The 23,189-nt window shown below is 30.7% G+C and overlaps 3 protein-coding genes across 3 annotated transcripts; 1 reads left to right on the forward strand and 2 right to left on the reverse strand.

Annotated features, from left to right (window-relative positions):
- Window positions 1–3,872: 3,872 nt before the first annotated feature.
- Window positions 3,873–4,833, reverse strand: LOC107013620 (tetraspanin-8-like). Its single transcript, XM_015213490.1, has 2 exons — window positions 4,348–4,833; window positions 3,873–4,211 (listed from the first exon to the last, which is right to left on the reverse strand). The coding sequence occupies exons 1-2, from the start codon at window positions 4,831–4,833 to the stop codon at window positions 3,873–3,875; spliced, it is 825 nt and encodes a 274-aa protein (XP_015068976.1).
- A 6,810-nt stretch (window positions 4,834–11,643) lies between these two features.
- LOC107015429 (enolase 1, chloroplastic) lies at window positions 11,644–16,287 on the forward strand. The gene is made up of 7 exons (XM_015215692.2): window positions 11,644–12,218; window positions 13,204–13,511; window positions 13,778–13,932; window positions 14,018–14,335; window positions 15,121–15,267; window positions 15,364–15,414; window positions 15,885–16,287. Exons 1-7 carry the CDS (start codon window positions 11,797–11,799, stop codon window positions 15,948–15,950), a joined length of 1,467 nt encoding a protein of 488 aa, XP_015071178.1. The 5' UTR covers window positions 11,644–11,796; the 3' UTR covers window positions 15,951–16,287.
- A 217-nt stretch (window positions 16,288–16,504) lies between these two features.
- LOC107015445 (plant cysteine oxidase 3) lies at window positions 16,505–21,793 on the reverse strand. The gene is made up of 5 exons (XM_015215710.2): window positions 21,604–21,793; window positions 20,926–21,077; window positions 20,295–20,457; window positions 17,221–17,421; window positions 16,505–17,090 (listed from the first exon to the last, which is right to left on the reverse strand). Exons 1-5 carry the CDS (start codon window positions 21,755–21,757, stop codon window positions 16,966–16,968), a joined length of 795 nt encoding a protein of 264 aa, XP_015071196.1. The 5' UTR covers window positions 21,758–21,793; the 3' UTR covers window positions 16,505–16,965.
- Window positions 21,794–23,189: the final 1,396 nt, after the last annotated feature.

The following is a 23,189-nucleotide window of genomic DNA, read 5'->3' on the forward strand; positions in this document are numbered from 1 at the left end:
AGGCAATAATAAACAAATCACACAAGACACCAAGATTTACGTGGAAAACCCTTCGATGTGAAGAGTAAAAAATCACGGGACCAAAAGCTCCACTATAATCACCAAGAGTTACAATATTGTTCTCCAAAATTGGCCACAAAACAAGTGCCAAACAACGAGCAACAACAAAATAAGATTGCACCAAATCTAGAGAATTAAAGGAGCAAAATCACCAATTTCGCAGCTACTGTTCACGACAGCAAAACTGAAGCTGCAGGCCACCAAATCCAACTCTGTCAGTTCCTAATCAAAGATTGAGATGAATATAATATGCTGTCCAAAAATCAGCTCAATCGGACAAGAAACGAAGCGGGAATCGCAATTTGAAGTTGGCTGTTAGGGCTGAATTTTTGACTGCGAAAATCTGCTCTCTTTCTCTCTTTTTGGCTGCTGAAAAACTCTCTGTGTGTCTGAAAATAAGACCTAAATAGGCTTATATTTGCCTCATAAGAATGGGCCTATGGGCAAAAATGGGTTGGTCCAAATTGGACTTTTATTTATCCACATAGGAAGGGAAAAAGGCCCATAACCCAACAGAGAGAGGCTTATTTGTAAAATTCAGCCCCTTTGCCCATGCGTATATTCGGACAAACTTGGAAATCAACCAAACAGCTCTTAATCTGCTCTGCATTCATCACATACTTCTCCAACAAGTAATCCGAGTAATTTCTATCTCTCCCAAATAAAACCCTACTCACTTTTCTATTAGTCACCAAAATTGAGAACACCATCAAAACAGATGACTCCCAAACTGAGCAACATCATACATATCCAGATGACAAATTTGACTGGGCCGAAGAACTCAGCCAAGTCACAAACCATTAAACACAGGAGACCCACACCCACTATCAGCAAAGGCTTCACCCACACTTTGTCGCAAAGCGTCGCTGAAATGTAACCAAATTGAACTCCCTGTGAGTATCACAGAAATGCTTGTAAGAATAATAGGCATAATTTTGCATCTTTCTCCTGACATTTTCTATTGCCCGTGAATCTGCAAGTAAAAACCTTGAATCTTATGAAAGTGAACAATTGTTTCCGTGATAATGTAACCCTCCACTTAATAGAATTAATATCTCATTGGGTCACAAAATTTATTCATTAAATTTATCATTGATTTTTTTATATCACAAAATGGAGTTTAATTATTACTTCATTTAATTAAGCAATAAATAAAGGTATCTTTGGATTGAATACATAAATATATCACGAATAAAATATTGATTTAATGTGTTAATCCTACTAAATTAGAATACGTAAATATTTATGACTGTTACATATCATTTGCAGTGGAAGTTTTGTAATTAAACTTCATTAATAAAATGTATAGCATCTCATTTGCAGTGGAAGTTTTGTAATTAAACTTCATTAATAAAATGTATAGCGCACACTTGTGTAACTAATTTATCAAACTTCTCAATATTGACTTTTAGATTAGATTTAAGACTTTAAATTGTAACCCACAAATAAGGGCTCTTGGATGGGATATATCAGGAGTAAAATGTTGGTTTAGTGTTTTAATCCTATTAAATTAATAATTAAGGTTGTCACGTCACAATTCCAAAAGTTTTCTTATTAAGCTTAATTAATATAGCATATTTTATTATATCAAAACAATTCTAATGATAAATTTAGTCAAGTGATTCTTTTGATATAAAATTTAAGTTGAGTGATTTTTTTATTAAAAAAATGCAAGTTGAGTGATTTTATTGATACAAAACAAAGTTTAATGAATAAATTCTCTAAATTGAATTAACTTTTTAAGATATTAACTCCCACTTTGTATGCATTAGTTAGTTAAATATTTAACCCGTTTAGTTAGTTACGGAAAGATCCAATAATCAAAACTTACTAATAATCCATTATATAAAATTTGTTTGATCCGTTTAAATTGGTGTTTAATAAAACAAATTAGAGTAAATATCTCAAATGATTAGTTAAATACAAAGAATTATCTAGTAAAAGTGATTAATTTTGTTTTATTTCAAATTTTTAACAAAGTCACTCAACTTACCAACTTTCGCTTAAAGAATCAGTCAATCAAATTTGTTATGTAAAAATTATAACATTACATAATAAATTAAAATTATGAATTTAAAATTTATTAATTTTTGTAGTCCTATTCAAATACTTTTTCTTCCGCGAAAAAAAGAAATGATCTCCCGCCTACATTGTTGGCACTAAAAAATCAAGTTCCCATACACAAATACATACTTTCTATTATTTTTATCTGTTGATTTTTCCTCTTCAATTTTTTATTTTTTATTTTTACCTGTTGATGTTTCATCTTCAATTTTATTTTTATTGACTTTAAAAAAAAATTGTCTTCGATTATCTATTTATCTCAGTTATCCATCCCCACAATAAACCGTGCATTGCCTAGCCTCAAATATCGATCTTCTATTTATGCTCATGCGAGATATAATAAACTTTATTGTTACATTGTATTTTAAAGAGGAAAGACATAAAGTCATCATTAAAGTTATTTTGAATTTTCAGAAAGATATTTTAACATTGCACCGAAATATGAGCACGTGAAAACTCTAGAACTTCAAACCAACATAAAATTGCCACGTGACATCCCAATTTGACTTATTAGAAGAAAAAAAAAACATGAAAAACCATGTATTAATATTTTTTACTTTATTAGGATCATTTTTTATCTTTTCAAAAAAAATTCTCATCTTCCTTACCATCATTAGTTTTACTCATAGGGCATATTATGTCTTCATTTTATTTTTTTGCTTTATAGGGCATATTATGTCTTCCTTCATTTTTTTCTTTCTGGTCATTGTTTTTTAAAAAACTAATGATATCATATTCATACTTATTCTGCTTTATTTTTTTTTGAAAAACAAAATAGTTTACTGATTTTTTCCTCCTACAAATCAAGATTGGCTTGAGATTAGTAAAACTATGGGAAACTCAATACGGGAGTAAGGAGTTGAAAAAGGTGGTAATTTAAATTTTGACTTGCTGATATTTTGAATATTTGAATTTTGATTGTTTGACGATATTATCATAAATAAATTAATTGATGATAGCGGCAAAAGTGACACCAACAAATAACATGAAACGAAATTTCCCAAGAAAACGATGAAGAGAATGGAATAAAAATTGAGGTGAAGAAGAAAGAGAAAAAGAAAAAGATAAGCAAATTAATCAAATAAAAATAAATTAAAAGTTACTCTTAACACGTGACAAGTAACTATAATTAGTGCGGGTGAAAAATGAGGCAACGAATAAAATTAAAGAAATGATATATCATGTATCTAAATGATGAATCAGAACAGAAAAGAAATTCAATTTTTGAACCAAACATGTCTAATTAAAATACTTTATTAGTAGTTGAAGGGTTTAATCGAAACAAAACTTCGTTTGATAGTCTAAATGAAATAATTAATAATAGGTTGATATAATTTAATCAGTGGAATTTGTACTTCATTGCCTTTTTGAGGTCACTATCTTAATTTTGTTCTCATTTGCTTTTTTTTTTTTTTTTGTATTAAATTTAAACGAAACAATGTTACATGAAATTATGAATTGTTGGAGAAGCTGCAACTCCCGTAAAGGCCTTTTACCTATCCTTTGAATCAGAGAAAAAAATGTGAATAGAGTAACAACTCAATACTCGAAATGTTAAAGTACGTTGCATTAGGACGTTCAATAGTACTAGTGGTAAGATTATAACTTGTCTTTGTTAGTCAATATTAGAGATAAAACAAACGGAAGCACAACTGATCAAAAACAGATTCAATAAAAAGTAAATAATGAAATACGCACAATATATCAATGTTTCATACCATCCAAACGAAGCTTTGATCTACTAAACATTAGGTAAATGGAAATGCAACAAACGAATATGGCTCATGCTTAGCGTTTTTGGCATCCATTTGATTTCTTCCCCTGCGAATAAACCACTGAACACTGCAAACAAAGTAAAAGACAAGAAAGAGTACAAAGCAGGCAATGGAACATAACTTCCATTCAAAATGGAGTTCATCAACGAATGGTGTTCTACATGATTGACAATTGAAGCAGAGCTCAGACTGTACATTGCTCCAAATCTTGCAGTCATTGTCTGCTACCGACGGCCCTGATTTGGGCATGGTCCAGTTGGTAACATTGTGAAACTCCAAGCCGCAATATCTGGGAGGCTGGCAACAGTTCGACTGCGTGCACGAAAACAAATATGTACGTTGTTATAAAAAGGATAATTTTACTATATCACTCTTTAAATATTTAAAATACTTAAATATACAATGTCTTAAATGATTATAATTAATGATAAAGGATAAACTACGAAACCTGGGTAACAGGAAAGATGTATTTGTAATAAGAATCTGTTACAGTTGTAGAATGACAAAAATCTGTATCAACTAAACATATCTTAATCGGCTTCCAATTCTCGGTACTCAATGCATACTTGTTCAACAAGTAATGCGAGTAATTTCCATCTCTCCCAAATAAAGTCCTGCTCACGTTTCTATTGGTGACCAAAACTCCAAACAACGTGAAAAATAACTGTCCGAAAAAGATCAAATATAGCAAAATCGAACATATCCTACTGATAAACGTGCCTGATCGGCAGAACCAATCAACGAATATGAAACCTGAAACAACCAGGGAAAACACTCCCACTATCAGCGAAGGTTTCTGCCACACTTTCTGGCAAAGAGTAGCACTGTCGCCGAAATGTAACCAAATTGAAAACCCTATTTCTGCCAAAGAAGAGAATACAAACACACAATAAATGAATATATATAGTATCTGTTTGATGCTTACTCTCGACATTTTTTTATTTTTATTTCTTCAATTTGGTGGATGAAAGAATTACAAAAGTTGAAATGAATAACGGATGAGGGTAAATCAGAGGCTGAGAATCTTCAAAAAATGAAACCTAAAAATCTGATGACTCCGTATATAATTAGAGAGAAATGGACTAAATGGAAGCTGATGAAAAAGTCTCCAGTGGAAATGTTTCGGAAAACGTTAAATTTAGAGTTTAAGTTTTGTGCATCGGTGTAAAACATTAAATAATTTTTAAGATAAATATGGTAAATTAAGTGATTAATAAAACATCTTTTTGAACATTATTATAATTATGTTAAGATATAGCAAAGGGAAGTTGAGTCCTCTTTCTCCTCTAACTAAAATTAATTCATAGTTATCTTCTAAATTAATCGTCACTGCTTTTTCTTTTGAAATTTTGGCAAAGTCCTGATCATCAGTACACACGAGAAGAAGAATTTTTTTTAAAAAAAATTATTATTTTGATCTGCAATATTAAATACCCCAAATTGAAAAGTAAAAGGTTGATAACAATATGATTACTAATACAAATATAATTATTATCCTTGAGAAAATTTACAAACAACTTGTGAACATGATTTAACTGAAAATAATTGAAAGATCAATATAACGAAAAAAATGCATAAACTAAAAAATAGAACATGATTTAAAATAGAACATGATTTAAATAATTGGTTTTCTAAAATAGATATTTTATTATTACATAATTTATTTTATAAATTATTTGATGGTAGAAAATCGTATACACTGACGGTGCATAAAACTTTAACTCTTAAATTTATTAGAACAAAGGACAAAAATCACATATTGTTAAGGTAAAATTAATATTTGTCCCTTATAAGTTTATAATTATAGAAATCCCTCAATAATATAAGCATTGATATATTAATCTGATTCGCTAGATACATTAATCATTAAGTATGATACATTATATTTTATACATGATACACTAATCTGATGCACGAGATACACTAATCTGATACCCATACACTAATCTGATACCCGAGATACACTAATATAATACGCTGATAGATTAATATGATGCGCGAAAATGAGAGATTTTGGGGATTTATAAAACTAATAGAGGATAATAGTAATAAGAGAACTTAAACGTAAATTTCTGTCATTTTTCCTATTTTATTTTTATTAGATATTTGAATTAAATTATATTTTAATTGAACACCTTAATTTTCTAGTATAATATATCAACCAGACACTTTCTATTCAAATTTTGAAGAAAAAATATCAAACATATTCTCATTTTAAGATTTTATTACTTATTTCTAAGATTTTATTACTTATTGATAGGTGTGATATATAACTAAAAGAAATGACATGTTTTATATATAGTTAATTTAACATATTTTATTTAATTAATTTAACTATCAAATATATATGAATGAGAACTCCCACACAAAAATGTAGAAACACTATTTAGTTCAAGTGTGTAGATGAATATTCCTAGGAATTGATAAATCGGAGCCTAATTTTTAATTATTTTGTATTTTTTATTTTTGAGATGCAAAGTAATTTTTTTAAAAATATGTCATTTCTTTTAGTATATTATATGTTTTAATTTATTTGAATTAGAAAAAATTATATATATTGCAAAACTTTATTTTTTCTATAATCTTAAACTAAATAATATACTATATCTTTTAATTTCATTTATTTGTTTTAATTCGTTTTTTCTATCTTTTTTGTCGGTTTTTTAATTTAAATTTCACATGATATATTTAAGATCACATGATTAAAAATTAATATAGTATATAATAATTTTATTATTATCAAAAAGTTTGAATCCTCCTTTTGAAAGGCATTGAGTCCTTCTGATTTAAAGTTTTTCAATGGATAGCAGTGCGAGAACAATGTGGAACAAAGGAGAAAATTTAAAGTTTTAAAAAAGTTTAGAGGATCTATATGGATAGAGGACAATAAGAAATAAATAAGAATATTTAAGATTTTATGTTTTTCAAAAGAATCAATATTTAACAAATAAGCCTAAACCTTATACATGATTCCAGATATGTAGGATGGTTTAAATTCACATATTAGATCCCATTATTACAAAATCAAAAAGAAAAAAAGAGAAGAAAAGAAAATGTAGGATGATTAGTGCTAATATATTTTTTGAATTTAATCTATTTCTTTATGTTTATCCGTAATCAATACAATTAAAGAGAGTTTGATATGCCCAAGAAGTCTTATATGCATTCATATAATCATATTTATCTGCACTTTGCATGAAAAAATAGACTATATCACCCATCTTTTTTCTAAAATAATTTCTACTTTATTTGAAAATTAATTTGACTATAGAAAATTCAAAATAAACCTTTATGTTTAGAATTTCAAATAAAATGTTATTTGTCTCATTTATGAAAAAAAGTAATATAGCATAACACAATTTTGATTTTAAAATTTTTTAGTAAAATGGAAGATATTTAATTTTTAATTATATATGGCCAAATGTCCATCAAATTCATGATCTATTTTTTTTTAATACTCAAATATTAAAATCATCAAAAAGTATACATTTATTAGAATCAGTTTTATTTTCAATATTTTTTTCAAATTTATAGAATAAATTATAATATACATAAAAATCTTTTTCAAAACTTGAGCTTTTAAATTCTAAACCAAAAGTTCCGTAAAAACATTATTTATATTTTATTTTAAGTAAATATGAAAATTTGTATAAAAATAGTTTGTTGGCAGATCTTTGATTATATATTTCTTCACCAAGTTATCTATTTATTTAGTTAGTCTTTGTTATTCAAGAAATAATTAAATAAAAACATGACATCAAAAATTTCTTTAAAAACTCATCTCGTTAAAAAAAAAAAGAATATAAACACAAAAACAACTTCATCCGTTTTCTACGGAACAAAAAGTAAATATATGTGCCTTGTTTAACAGACCTTTAGTTTCTACCTGCTATTCTTATATGCATTTGGAAATATAACCATTATTGTTTTTCGTCTATTGGTTGATATACTTAGAGCCTGTTCGGATAGATTTAAAAGCTGGTCAAATTAATTTAAAAATTAATTTTTAATTTATTAGAGTATTTTGACAAATATCAAAGTAATTTATTTTAAGCCAAAAGTTAAAAGCTAGTTGAGGGGTGCCTTTTTTTTAACTTAAAAGTCATTTTATGTTGACCGTGTATATTACCTGTTTACTCTTAATTCTTTTATTTTATTTGTATTATTATTATTATTTATTATTATTATTTTATTTTATTATTATTGTTATTATAATTATTAGTATTATTAATATTTTATTATTTTATTATTATTATTGTTTATTTTATTATTCTTTATTATTATTACTATATATTATTATTATTATTATTATTAATATTTTATTATTTTTATTATTATTATTTATTTTATTATTCTTTATTACTAATATTATTATATATTATATATTATTATATATTATTATTATTATTATTAATATATATTATTATTATTATTATTTATTATTAATATTTTATATATTATTATTTATTATTATTATTATACATTATTATTATTAATATTACTATAATTATTATAATAATTATTATTATTGTATTATTATTATTATTATTATTATTTTCATATTGTTATATTATTATTATTTATTATTTATATTAAATTATCTTTGTTATTATTATTATTATTATTATTATATATTACTATTAATATTTTATTTATTTTATTATTCTTTATTATTATTGTTTTATATTATTATTATTATATATTATATATTATTATTATATTGTTATTATAATTATTATTATTATTATTATTTTCATGTTATTTTATTATTATTATTATTATTGTTATATATTATATATTATTATTATTATTAAATTAATCAACTTTTATCATGTTAACAACTTTTAAAGGTATTTCACATTTTGATTAAAGAAAGTGTTTACCAGCACTTATTATCTAAACACATCAACAACTTTTTTTTAATTTCATACTTTTATCCAAACACATATCTACTTATTTAAAAATAAGTGAGTAATTTCCCTGCCTATCTTCCTCAAATTATACTTGACACAAAAAATGCATTATCTCTGTCCTATTAGGATGCCATGTCAAATTATTTATTTATTTATTATTAAAAAACTATGTTTTAAACCTATTTAAAAGTTAGGTTGCAATAAGTTTTCTTTTTAAAATATTGTTTTGTATTTATGTTTTTTTGGAAATGTTTTGTTTTTTAGATATATAAAGATAAATTTAAAATATGTGATGTTACTTCATTAAAAGAAACATTTTTTAAAAATAATATATTAAAAGTTTTAAAACAAATCATAAATATTTATAAAATTATATTAAAGAAAAGTGCATGAATTATTCGGGATGTACTACTTCTTTACCTTTAATCATAAATTTCAAATTCAAACTTGAAAGAGAATCATATTGAAAGTGTCTTCCGAAATAAGCGGCTCAACTTAAATTTTATTGGGGCTTCGATTCGGACTCGAATAATTTTGAATGTCATTTTCAGGAATCTATAATTTTGTCGTGATTTAGTAGTATTTATGGTGATTTTGATATTATAATTGGTTTATTAATTGGGTGTGGTTTAGTTAGTAATGAGTGGGTAGTGGGTTGGATTTAAAATTATATTAATAAATTAAATTATAACCAATAGTTGAGTGTCAAGTATTTTAAAAAATATTTAAACAATTTAATTTTAAAACTGTTAAATAAGTGGTCGATTTTGAACCCAAAGGTGGATGACAAGGGTATTTTGGAGCCAATTGGTGGATGAGAAGGCATTTTGGAGCCAATAGGTGGATGAAGGATAATTTTATACCATTTTCAATACTTCAAAGATAATTTAGACCCTTTTTCGTTTTTTTAAAAAAGTAACAAATTCTTTTTGAGAGTTTCCATGTATTTTTGCATGAGAAATAACCGATAAAAGTGCATCAATTTTCTTTCTTAAGAAAATCAATGACAACCTAATGAAGTCCATCGAGTTTCAACATTTTTTTATAGTGTTATAAATTAATAATGAACATGAGTTATTTTTTACTCGTATTTAGTTGAATAAAAAATTAGAAACTTGATATTTGAGTTAGTCCAAATAAACTAGATATTAAATAAAAATGTGCTGTTTTTCGATTTAATTAATTTATTAAAAAAGAAAATCAACACACTTTCGTCGATTATTTTTCGCACAATAATATACAGAAACTCTAGAAAAAAATATTTTTAAAAAAAATTGATGTTCATCAATCATTATTATTTTTTTTAAAAAAAAATATGACGTTAATTTTTAAAATGAAAAAAGTGGAAATAAAGAAACCATAAATTTAATATTTTCTATTTAAATGTTACTATATAAAATACAGGTGAATTATTAATGGAGTTTGAAGTACAGACCCTCCATTTTGTTGATCTTTTGAAAAGAAAGTGTCTAAATAAATCATAAAAATTAAAATTAAAGGTTAAAATGAAACAAGTTAACAGGACAAGTTTAAAAGTCTGTATATATGTTCGACCTAAACAAAAACGAAAGGTGATATAAATTGGAAAAATTACATAAATTAATACATTTTAAAAAATAATTACTGATTTTAGCGATACTTTTTGTTTATTACCATTTATAGCAATGCTTTGTTAAATTTGTAATATGTATTAAACTTGTATTATAAATGAATTAAAAGTGATCAAGTGAGGTAAAAATATTATTGCTATAAATGGTAAATATTTTTTTATTATAATATATTTATGTAAGTTTCCCATATAAATTCTTAGAAGCAATTCCTCATTGTCTGCTCGTCAAAAGTTGATTAGGCGGCCCAAGAATTTGCAAAAGGAAATCTGATGGAACCCACAAATACCAAAACACGATTTCATTCGCTTTTATTTGTTATATTATTTTTTTAAAAAATTAATTTAATATTTTAAATAAAAAATTTAAATATTTAATAATAATATAAAAAAATTATAAATTATAATTTTTCAATTAAAAATGATCGGACGTAATAGTATTTTTGTACGCTCGTGTCCATTACACCTACCAACTCATTGGCCTTTCAAGTTAGTCTGATATACCCCTAAACTTTGTCATTTGGAGCTGATATACCCCTCGTTATAAAAGTGGTTCATATATGCCCTTACCGTTATACAAATGGCTCACATATACCCCTGCCGTTACAAAATGGCTCACATATACCCTTCATTTAACGGAAGTTAAAAAATTAGTTTTAAATTTATATTTATTACTTTTAATTTTTTTAAAAAAATTATTTAGGGGTATATATGATTCTTCTATTAAAGTTCAAGGTATATTTTAATTTTTTTCATACATAAATTATTTTTTGACTTCTTTTATTATAATTATTTGAATTTCTTATTCTTATTTTGTTTTTTCTTTCATTCCTTAGTTTAAAGAATAAAAAATTAAAATATTTTTTTTGTGTGTATTGTGATTTAATTTCGTATTCGAAGGAAAAATTTGGTCATCTACAATAAGTTTTACAAGAATATTAGTGAAACATAAATAAATTTGATTATCAAAATAATAATTATAAATTAGTCATTTAAATAAAAAAAAGACAAAAAAAATATGTTTGACGAGGATTAAATTTACTCATATGAGATTATATTTTTTAGAAAAAAATAATAAAAGTTTAGATTAAAATTATTTTTTTTTCCATTTCCGTTAGAGGAAAAGGGTATATGTGAGTTATTTGTTTACAAATAGGGGTATATATGGGCCACTTTCGTAACAAGGCTATTCCCATGTATATATTCAATTCTACTACTAACGTCTCCTCCAAAGCACAAACCAACCACCATCGAAGCCATTTTCATTACCAAACTCTTGCTTTCTTCGCCCTTCGGCGAACTTTCCTATAAACCTTTTCCCTCCATTTAAATAATCCCAAAACCGCTTTTGCTCTGAAAAAAGTTTCACACAAAAAAAATGGCCTTGGCTCCAGCGCAGCTCTCTAAGACCTTTTTCTCCACCAAACCCACATCACAGACGCCGCTTTTCTCATTACCTGCTACCCAGAAGATTCAATCTCGGAGCTCGTCTTCCACCGTCCGGTGCTCCGTCGCCGTTGCACCATCGGCAACTGCATCCAAGGCATCAGCCAAGGTGAAGTCTGTTAAGGCAAGGCAGATCATAGATAGCAGGGGAAATCCTACCGTCGAGGTTGATCTGGTCACCGGCGATGATCTACTATACCGATCGGCGGTTCCAAGTGGCGCTTCCACCGGGATCTACGAGGCATTGGAGCTCAGAGATGGTGACAAGAGCCTCTATGGTGGTAAAGGGGTCCTCAATGCTGTAAAGAATATTAACGAATATTTGGGCCCCAAACTTGTTGGTGTTGATGTGAGGTAAGTTATATCTTACTAATTATTTATCACATTTTCGTTTTCTTCCCTTCTTTTCGTAAATATTTCCATCTTCCATTAGTATTCGGTATCAGTTTGTATAGTACTTCATAACATGGTAGTTTTTCTACTTCACAAGCTGAAAGTTTGCTTAGAGCATTTTTACTTATAAAAGAGAGTTGTTTAGAGCACTTGCACAATCAGAATCAAGGTCCTTCTATGTTAGTATAGGTTTGTATACGACCCATTGCTATGTGTAAGCGGCGTTGGTTTGTTTATTTTGAAAGGACTGAGTAAGTTTATAGTTTAATACTTGTTTTTATTGGTTGTCAATAGGCTACTTAAGTAACTGCATATATGATTTCGGCTAGTAATAATGAATTTTGCTGAAGCTTGGCTTGGTTCAAGTTGAGGTAGACAATAAGAAGGTGATGGGTAGATAGAACGCACGAAAACATCTCAAAAGATCAATTAGTGGAGAACACTGGTGATGCTATTGCTTGTATGCCGTATGGTACTGCATTTTTGTTACGCCAAAAATATTTATGACAGTTACCCTTCGGGGTGATCTAGTGGTTTGAGCTTGGGATTTCCATGTTGGAGGTCTCAATTTCGAAACCCCTTGCCAGCGAAAGTAAGGGGTTTGTCTTCTAGGTGAGCTCGTTGCAGCAGGCTTGCCTAGTGCAGGTTACCTCTCCTATGTGGTTTACAAGCGGGGGTTTAACTTTATGCGCACCCAAAGGGTAGTGGCTGCAGATTTCCCTTGTTATAAAAAAAAATTATGACAGCCACTAATACACACTAATTATACACAGTTACACACATACATACATATATTGTACATTGCCAACTATTTTTTGGTGGGCGGCTATTTGAGCTAATTTCTCAATAACAGTAATGTCATTGGAAATGGATGGCTGCCTTGGTGGCTTCTTAATACTTCTTCAGTTCCATTTAAATTTGGCAATTTTCTTTTCTTCTTGTGAAGGAATCAAACTGATGTCGATGCTGTTATGCTGGAGATTGATGGAACTCCTAATAAATCAAAACTTGGAGCTAATGCCATTCTCGGAGTTTCTCTCAGTGTGTGTAGAGCTGGTGCTGGAGCAAAAGCAGTACCTTTGTATAAACACATTCAAGAAATATCTGGAACCAAAGAACTTGTAATGCCAGTTCCAGCATTCAATGTGATAAATGGAGGGAGCCATGCTGGCAACAATTTGGCTATGCAAGAGTTCATGATTCTACCTGTTGGAGCACCAACATTTGCTGAGGCACTTCGTATGGGTAGTGAAGGTGAGAATAGTGTAAATAAAAAATTGCTTCCTCTTTCTTGACGGCAATGTGTCTCACTTTGACAAAATAGTGTTGGTTTCAGTTAATCTGCATTAGGAGGAGTCAAACAGTAGTAGCTTTCTTATTCTACATATCAAAATGCTGTTTTGTCCTTGAGGTTCCTATAGCCCCGTGACCTGTAACCTTTGCATGTTATGTGTTCTGCAAACTTGTAGATAATATCTCTTTACATAGTATTTAACTGTCCTCACTCGATTGGAAAACAGTCTACCACACTCTAAAGGGAATTATCAAAGCTAAGTACGGTCAAGATGCATGCAATGTTGGTGATGAAGGTGGATTCGCTCCAAATGTCCAGGATAACAGGGAAGGGCTAGTATTGCTCATGGATGCAATTGAGAAGGCTGGTTACACTGGCAAGGTTGGATTTCTTTTTGGTCTTGCAGTTTTATTAAATTATTTTATCTTCGGAAGTTATGGATTTTCTAATTGAAAGATCGGTGCAGATTAAAATTGGTATGGATGTAGCAGCATCTGAGTTCTTGACAAAAGATGCAAAATATGATCTCAATTTCAAGAAACAACCAAATGATGGAGCTCATGTACTTAGTGCTCAGAGCCTCTGTGAACTCTACAAGGAGTTTGTCAAAGATTTCCCTATTGTATCTATTGAAGATCCCTTTGACCAAGATGATTGGAGCTCTTGGGCATCTCTACAATCTTCAGTTGACATTCAACTTGTTGGTGATGATTTGTTGGTGACTAATCCAAAGAGAATTGCTGAAGCAATTCAGAAAAAGGCATGCAATGCATTATTGTTGAAGGTAAGGATTTGTCTTTAAGCAACATACACATTTCTGTAGCAGAGCAGCCAGAGCTGCCTTGTTCCATCAGTAGGCTTCTTTCTCATTTCAAATGCTTATTTGCTCAAAGTTCCAATGCTTAATTGTACATTAATTTTAAGAAGCTAAGTGAAGTTATGTGCTACCTTTAAGGTTCAATACCTTTGAGTTGTTCCTGGGCACTTATCAGCAAAATAGCCTTAAAACAGTGGTGCTTAATTTGGTGCTTTCTCCGGAAAAAGAAAAGCATTTTCCCGTATAAAGACTTGAAGAGTATTTAACAAGCAGGGATTCCTAGAAAGATTTTGGTCTGAACAGTACAATAGTAGTATGTTCATTAGCCTTTTTGGATGAACGTGTGTTATAAGATAGTATACTTTACAGCTTATGTTGTTATAATAGCTATGATGTCTACATATATTTTTATGGTGTGATTAATCTGAGTCCCTCTTTTCGGGTGTGACTTGAAGCACTTGACTCGTCAGAGTTCACATGAACTATAATCTAAATCACTTTGTTATCATGTATAGTTAATTCTATTTCAGTTTTAAAGGGAAAGAAGGAGAAAGTTTAGACATCAAAAAAGCAATTTAAACATTATCACGGGTCCAGTCCTGTTAGATAGGAACACTGCATTGATGTACATAAATCCCTCCTATAAGATTTGGTGTTGGAAGCCCGTGCCCAGTAGAACTCTCTTGGTAAATGAATGACACGTGGTAGTCATGTAGTGAGGGCTGGGCTCATCAACTTTCAAACTGTTGCAGGTTAACCAGATCGGTACTGTGACAGAATCTATTCAAGCAGCACTAGACTCCAAAGCTGCAGGCTGGGGTGTTATGGTCAGTCACCGAAGTGGTGAAACAGAGGATAATTTTATCGCAGATCTGTCTGTTGGTTTGGCCAGTGGACAGGTACTCTCGACTTCCAGCTGTTAACGTTGGTTAATCGTTTCGACCCTTTTAACCACCAGCAGCGTATTAATATTCTTTTAAATTCTCCCAATGCAGATAAAGACTGGAGCACCCTGCCGGAGTGAGCGGCTGGCAAAATACAACCAGGTTGGAGCACTTAATTCTCCTTCTTTCTTTGTTTCTTTCATCTTATTTTTAATTGTTGCCTTTGTTCCTGTTTAAGTTATTTCATTATTAATATGTTTATTTAGGTAGTAGTCTCTTGTCACAGTGTTTAGTTAACCTTTATTTATCCTGCGGTTAGCAATTTTACCATGACTGCTTGGAAGTTCATAAGCTTTCTATGCGGATACTCATCTCTATTGCAGATATTATAATTCTACTCTAGTCGTTCAATCTTCCTCCATAAAAGTTCCCCCCAACAGAAAAATAAAATAAAATACCTTGTAGCATTTCAGCTGGATTTTGTTGATGTCTGATGTCCCATTATGTTTAGTTTGGTGTAGCTCTTCTGTGGTTGTTGATAACTTAAGGGTGAATGCTTCTATTTTATTTTATTTCGATAAAAAAGTTTCTGCTTGGTTTTTAGTGGCTAAACTCTGGTATACTGATTACAGCTTCTACGTATCGAAGAGGAACTTGGAGATGTTCGTTATGCTGGTGAATCTTTCAGATCTCCTTGAGAAAGCAGTCAAAAGCTAATATACGATAGGGAGAATCCAGAAAAGTTTTTCTTTGTTGTATACTCAATCGGCATTGTTGTTAGATATGTTGTATTCGTGGAGGATCAGGAAGGCATTAGAAGCTACATCTGGTCGACTTTTTCGTGCAGTTCTTTTTTTTGAATTTTGTTCAAGTTTTTCATGCGTGTGAACTTAAGTATCACAAACACAGTTCCCTGTCTGTAGTAGTTGTAGTGCTCTCTTAATCAAAATAACAAGGGCCCTCCATTTTCTTGTGAATGTCATGAACAGTACGTACTCTTATCTAGTTGTTGGGGGATTAGTGGCCTCATACCCACTCAAGTCTACAAATAGTTATGTTTAACAAATATTTCAGATTTTTTCATTTCGATTTAAAGTTCTCCAGATGTTACTAGGGAGGTTCTCTCATATTATCACATCAAACAATTAACTCCACAAAGTTTCCCCAAGCTACTCATAGGATTATAATGCTGGAAACAAACATAAAAAACGACCATCTAATATTAGTCTTCAATGAGAGTTATCTGCTCCTGTAAATCAAGGCTTGGAAACTTGAGTACAATTGACAGTACACTTTTCAATTACAATAAAAAGTTCAGCATCAACGCCTAAGATTAATGACATATTAATAAACATTGGAGTGATTGAAAGATCTTCAATTTCAGGTCTCAAAAGTGAAATACTTTGTTGACATGCCGGGGGTAGCAGATGATGATCATATGGAACTAATACAACATATCCAGTGTAGTCCATAAGTAGGGAACTAATACAAACTCCAATATACAATGCCAAAGACTTGACTACGATATAATACTGTAGCATTTTCATGATTCTAACAACATGATCAACAGCCTTCTTGAAGATTATGAAGAGAAAAAAAAGATACACATCAGTTAAGCATCATTTATAGGTCAATCTTGGGTAGGCTCACAGTAAAAGGGCTCCATGAACATCCACACTCCGTACTTGATCAAATGCAGGAAAACGTATATTGCTACCTCTGGATGTCTGGACCCATGTACCTTCCTGGGCGCATGTACAGATCCTCTGGGGTATCAACCACAGCAAGCCATGCATATTCTTGTTCCTTTCCATTATCAACAATTTCATCTCCATGTGCTGCAAATGCATGATATGGTTATCTCAATACAACTCTCGAACAAACTGATTACATTTGACTCCAATCTGAATAGGCTAAGCCATCCTTGAGAAAGACAAGGCTTCAAAATGGAAGAGGATAGACACTAACCAAAGCTGGAATAAGGATAATCATGGTAGTAGGTACATCTTCTGCCAGCTGCTTCAAGATAAGGAGGAGCAAGAATGTCAAAAACTGCACAAGGTGTAACGGCAGTAAAACAGTGCAGATTCCCTCCACTCTTGGGATGCAAAACCGATGTACCATGTGGTGCACTTACGACCTTATCAACCGCCAACCTAGCCAGTCTCACTGTCAAATAAATACATCATGTTTCTTTTTCTTAATGCTTTTCGTATGTAGTAAATCATAAAGATCTACAAATGTAAAAAGTAGGGAAAGTAAGTGTGTATATTAACTATCAAAATCAACAAATTTTTGCATAGTATCAGAGATAATATCCAGAAGAAAATTTCAGAGATGCTATTTCACTTTGAATTAGCAATACCAAAAAGATATGCAAATGCATGTCGACTGCTATGCTTCAGTGTCTAGCACAGTGCTGGTGGATATCGATTTTGACAAGGATAGTCTTACATACATGAAGTGCAAACATTTAAGAGTATACTTCTTAATCAGTAAAATAATATACGTCAACAACGAGTTTTTTTTTGAAGTAACATACACTGAAGAAAACACCAACAAATAGGACAAAGCAGTAAACTGCCAAAGCACACAAGGTGAAGAAAGTACAATCTCAATGGGGCTCAGTCCAGCTCAGCTTAAAAATACTGGACTTAAGCTTTACAGACCCCAAAATGAAATGGATCAAGCACTAGCAGATAGATTGCAAAAATAATTGAGCTAATGAGTGGGTTTGCTAAACAAGTGTTGCCAAAACAAGAAAATTGGAACCAGAAATTACGAGACTATCACTTGTAGATATGTTAAACATGATCAATTTATAAATATGATGAAATGAAGAAAAGCAAAAAGCAAAACATTGATATTGTTTACCAAAAAACAAATAAAACCCAATTTACATGAACTCATAGTGCTGAAATACCGGATTCACCAAAAATGCAAGTTCTACAATAAATCAATAATGCAAGATAGTTCTGTCATGTTAGACGATGTATCTCTCTTGCTTACCAAAGCCAACAAGCTGCAACCTAAAATTCATCCATAGAAATCTAAAGGTGATTTATCATAAAAGCGCCAATCCTCAAAAAACAAGAAATTAAGAATGTCAGTTATTAATCCAGGTTGCCATTTAGTACATCAAATCTTGATTACTATCCTCTAAATTGCAAAAGCTTTACACCTCCAGGAATCAATTTGCCAAAGTGAAAATGAGTCTTGTGAATATACGATCAAGAATTTATCATGGTAACTATTGATAGAATTTAGAGGGAAGAAGTTATGATGCTGAAGATATCACTGCATGCAGTGGTGGTAGTGATGAGAGTTCCGCCAAGAAAGATGTGTTTTTCAACAATCAGCATGGCATAAGTAGTGGGTAAAAAGAATGATAAAGACATATTTCAAAAGCAGAGGATGTACAGGAAGCTGCCTCAAAAACTAAGAATGGTTATGCTGTGTCTCCAATAACAATGGATAGGAGCAGAACAGATTTGTCATTTGAGAGAGAGATAGGAGTAGTGGGTATGAATTCTAGCCAAAGAAAGTGGGCCACTTGAGAGAGAGATAGGAGTAGTGAGTATGAATTCTAGCCAAAGAAAGTGGGCCACAACGGAGGAATTTGACCGTTAATAAACAAGGAGCTATCGCTCTACAGACTATGATGCAATCGAAAGAAATATAGACAAAAGGGGTCGGTAAGTTTGTCAAAGTCGATGGACAACTCAAGTGCAGTAGAAGAATCACACAACCAAAAGAATGGGGAAGCATACATATGCAAGAAATCCGGGAAGACAATTGTTTATTCTAATGTGAAAGAAATTAAACACCGGCATATTCTGCTGTTATTTGGTCAATGAGGTGGTGCTGGATCCAAGTGTATGCTAGAGAAATATGCAAAATCTGCAAGTTCAAACAAGAATCATAGAAGCATCAATTTTCCAAACAAGTAAGGTGGTCAATTCACGACTAAGTTTCAGTTTCAACAGTGAACGAAGGGTTTCACCAGGAAAGTTGTTCCAATGAAGTTAAATGAAGACAAAAAAAAAAGAATGTCAGTGGCCCAGGACAGCAAAACACTCTTTCTCAAACATTTGAGCCCAACATGACCAGAACATGTTCAGATCCAGATTAAAACATCTGACATATCTGAATATAAGAAGTGTTTTCCACGTTAATAATGGGGATCGTTTGGAATATTGGATAAAGTTCACTACGCAATCAACTTCAGTCTTCAGCTACCTCCAGTTTCCACTTGCCAAGAGTCTATAGTAATAGTACTTTGCTAGACAAGTGTTGTAGTCATATACCACCCTCTTAGAACTTTTATCATGAAGTCTAAATTATAAAATTTCAAAATAACTCTAAAGTGCAGGAAAGTTCCTCATTAAGACCATATAAAAGAAAAGTTTGTACTTAAGAAATAAAAGAGTGATCTCTTATCATGATGCTGTTTGAAAGAAATGACGACATCTAAGTAACTACATGCTACCTCACAAAATTTCAAGTCCACTGAGCATCATAACAGTCACAGAAGAGGGAGCATAATGGACACGGTCGAGTTGATAAGACCGTCAAATACAAGTGCCACACAAATTGCTGAAGCTAAAAGAAAGACTTGAGCATATCCTGAATTGCTATGATTGCAAATCCTGTGCTATTTGAACATCTGCAGTTTTCAAATTCTTTATCATACAATTTCTGGACCATAAAGAAACTTTGCTGGATCTAAAAGTTCTCTAACATATTGCGGAGCCTCGGTGGTGAGAGGGTCTAAGGCAATATACTAAAATTCCATGTTATGAGTTTTGTCTGCTTTACCTAGAAAAGTTTCTATATATAACTAATAGTCGTGATATCAAGTCAATGAAGTGACTTCTGGCCACTTTATCATCCACACCACAGATATTTAGATTCTCTGAAGTTCACTTGGTGAGTACTCTAATGAAAAGAATGTAAATTCTTTATTTCTTTGGCTCCTCGTCATACCTAGAGAGGATTTAAGAAGCCCTTAAAATACTTGAAGTTCGTTTTTTTAAACTAACCTGTAGGATGACCAGCACGTTCACTTTTCCTGATGCAAGCTGGCTCAACCCAATCATAAGCTTTCACGTGCAAGGATCCATAGAGGACTTTGCTCAAAACAGTCATTCCAGGATGGTCATGCAACGGAATGACAGCAGAAGTTGGGAAACAAAACATGCACATCTGCATACATCATTTCCAATTGAGTTTGTCGTAGATATTACATAAGCTTGAAATACTCATCTAATGAAAAAACACACATTTGATATTGCTAGAAATAAAGCAACGAAGGCATGATGTCAACACATTAAAATTTTCTTAAAATGCAACTTGAAGAATTATTTTTTAACCATAAAAATAGACCTGTTCATTCAGGTTTTAAAGTCGGCGTATTTTAGAATGTCCTTGCATGCGCCCAATTAAATTTGTATATCTTTTTCAAAGCTTCGATGGTGGAGATCCAAAAAACCTCACTGTTGACGAACAAATTTTGAGGATATCTTGTTTTGTCGTTATGCAGTACATTATTAAAGGCTGTGTTGACAGTTGACACGAGGATATATCGTTATCAAATAACAATTCAATGAGAGACCATGTAAATGCATTTGACAGATACACATGCAATGCAGCTAAATAAGAACGATATCTTACAGTAAAGTTTTGACCCTCGTGTATATCCACATATGTAATCGGTTGAGCCCAGCGATCCACCCTGTTGAAGACATTGAGTCCAAAAAGACCATGACCTCTTTCATCCTCTCGGCTTTCATCTTTCAGTCCAACATCTTCAGGACCAATTGTATCTGGAAAAAAAAGTTAAACCTCTTGTAATACACAGTCTATGATACCATAAACAGTACCTTTCCTTAAGTTCGATTTTAAATACGTATAACAATCCCCATTACTTTCATGCACAATTTGCACATTTGTATGTGATACAAACAGCAAAATAAGTATTTGATTACCATAATAGTGAAAAAAATGCAACTTTCTCTACGTTAATTATTGCCACTTATACAACATTTTGTAAATCAACTTCCTTTCTTAGCAGTTTTTTCCTACATTCTCATATCTGATCACTCTTTCAAGGGATTTGGCAGCTATGCCTAGCACCAACCCCCATCCCTTAATCGACTTCATTCATCATAATCCACATCTAACATCAATACTATGAGCATAAATAACTTCGCCTCCTCAATTTCCTTATAAAAACAGTTCCGGAGCTCATAATTGTCGCATTAAACAGGAATTGGTACACTAAATGAAAATGTTAAAACATTAAGACAGAAAAGAACCGGTTTCTTAAGCAAAAGGGTAAAAGATAAGTACCCAAAAGCGAATAAAGCTTGTGGATAGCTTGAGAAGAAGGTGATGAAGTTGCAGAAGACGCAAAAGTCTGCTTACAAAGGTCGAATAAAGCTTGAATGGAACAAGGACTCTTCTTCGTCATCGTGAAGAGCCCTCGAATTCTTTGCACAAACATTACCAGTTTCCGGATTATCGGGTTAGATGAAAATATCAGCAGCTTATTAGATCATTTTGACATTTTTGGGAATAGTGAAGGACCTGAACATAAATACCAATAAGTTTTACTCATTATGAGAAATTTTATTTTATTTCTTATTCTACGAAAAGTCATCGATCACCCCTTAAAGTTGTCCGCATATTTCACTTAGACACCTTAACTTAGTCTTGTACCTATTGAACATCTAAATTATTCAAAACATATACTTATTAAACACAAAATACTGATATGGCAAGAAATGTATTTTGCACTTCCCTGAAGCGCGTGAAAAGGCTTAAAATATTATTTTTTAAAAAAAAATTATATTTTTTCTTCTTTTATTGACACTTGACATTATAATTAACTTTAAAATATTTTTCTTCTTTTATTTACACTTTTTTTTTAAAAAAAAAAAAAGGACCCCACTCCCTATCTATCATCTTCTTCATAATTTAATTTGCACAATTTCTTCATTTTAGCTCCAGTATTATTTGTCTTTCTTTTTTTATATACAAAAAATTTATACCTTCCAAATATGAAGATAAATGAAAATCAACTATGAAGATTAGATTTGAAGAAAGTCTTCGTATGATTTATTTCAAATCTCATAAAAATAAGAAACAAATATGAAGAAGATAAAAGAATATAAATGATTTTTACGTATAAAAAAGTTAATCGATATGTATTTATCATAATTTTCAAACAAAGATTTTTACTCAAATTTATATGTGTTCATTAAATTTATCAAAAATGATATTAATAAATTTGAAAAAAATAATTTTGGAGCTACCAATTTTATTTTGTCATCGATGTAGAGTTAAATAACCGCCAACAAAATTTTCTTTCTTCTTCACTCTTAGTATTAAATGTGTATATATATTTTTGAAAATATAAGATTTTGTAATTTGAGAAAGTACGTGTTTTGAGGAAAAAGATGAAGATGAAGATGAAAGGGGGTTGGGGTGGGTGGGTTTGGGATAAAATAGGTTGACATTTTCTTTTTTTTTTCTTTTTTCAAAAATTAAATATTAAATGTTGTTTTTTTTTTTATAATTTTTCGAGGCCCAATACCAAATGTTATATTTTAATTAGTAATTTTGCCACGTCACTGCAAGTGTATCACACACTCTTCACATTTTTTGCTCATTATCAAAAAACTGTCTAATAGGAACGATTTTTGAATCGGTAAAAGCGTTTAATTGGTAATGATCTTAGTTGAAGTGTCTAAGTGAATTATACGGACAACTTTAAGGGCCGCTGCTGACTTAAGCCAAAAAAATATGTCCCATTTGATTGATTATGTGGTTTAGTTCAGTAATAAATACAGAGTATTAAAAATGAAGAAAAAAAAGTACATGAGGATATCAAACATTTTGTATTTTTGTTGTTAGGGAATGGGTATAAAATATGG

This window comes from Solanum pennellii, chromosome 3 (genome assembly GCF_001406875.1).
Source record: "Solanum pennellii chromosome 3, SPENNV200".
NCBI classification, from domain to species: Eukaryota; Viridiplantae; Streptophyta; class Magnoliopsida; order Solanales; family Solanaceae; genus Solanum; species Solanum pennellii.

Excerpts from the sequence above, each read along its gene's own strand:
- LOC107013620 (XM_015213490.1), bottom strand. The coding sequence starts at position 4,833 with ATGTCGAGAGTAAGCATCAAACAGATACTATATATATTCATTTATTGT. Across the intron at positions 4,212-4,347 it reads ACATCTTTCCTGTTACCCAG|TCGAACTGTTGCCAGCCTCC; the intron begins GTTTCGTAGTTT and ends TCGTGCACGCAG.
- LOC107015429 (XM_015215692.2), top strand. The coding sequence starts at position 11,797 with ATGGCCTTGGCTCCAGCGCAGCTCTCTAAGACCTTTTTCTCCACCAAA. Across the intron at positions 14,336-15,120 it reads GCAATGCATTATTGTTGAAG|GTTAACCAGATCGGTACTGT; the intron begins GTAAGGATTTGT and ends AAACTGTTGCAG. Across the intron at positions 15,268-15,363 it reads TTGGTTTGGCCAGTGGACAG|ATAAAGACTGGAGCACCCTG; the intron begins GTACTCTCGACT and ends CTCCCAATGCAG.
- LOC107015445 (XM_015215710.2), bottom strand. The coding sequence starts at position 21,757 with ATGTTTGTGCAAAGAATTCGAGGGCTCTTCACGATGACGAAGAAGAGT. Across the intron at positions 21,078-21,603 it reads CAAGCTTTATTCGCTTTTGG|ATACAATTGGTCCTGAAGAT; the intron begins GTACTTATCTTT and ends TTTTTTTTCCAG. Across the intron at positions 17,091-17,220 it reads TTATCCTTATTCCAGCTTTG|CACATGGAGATGAAATTGTT; the intron begins GTTAGTGTCTAT and ends ATGCATTTGCAG.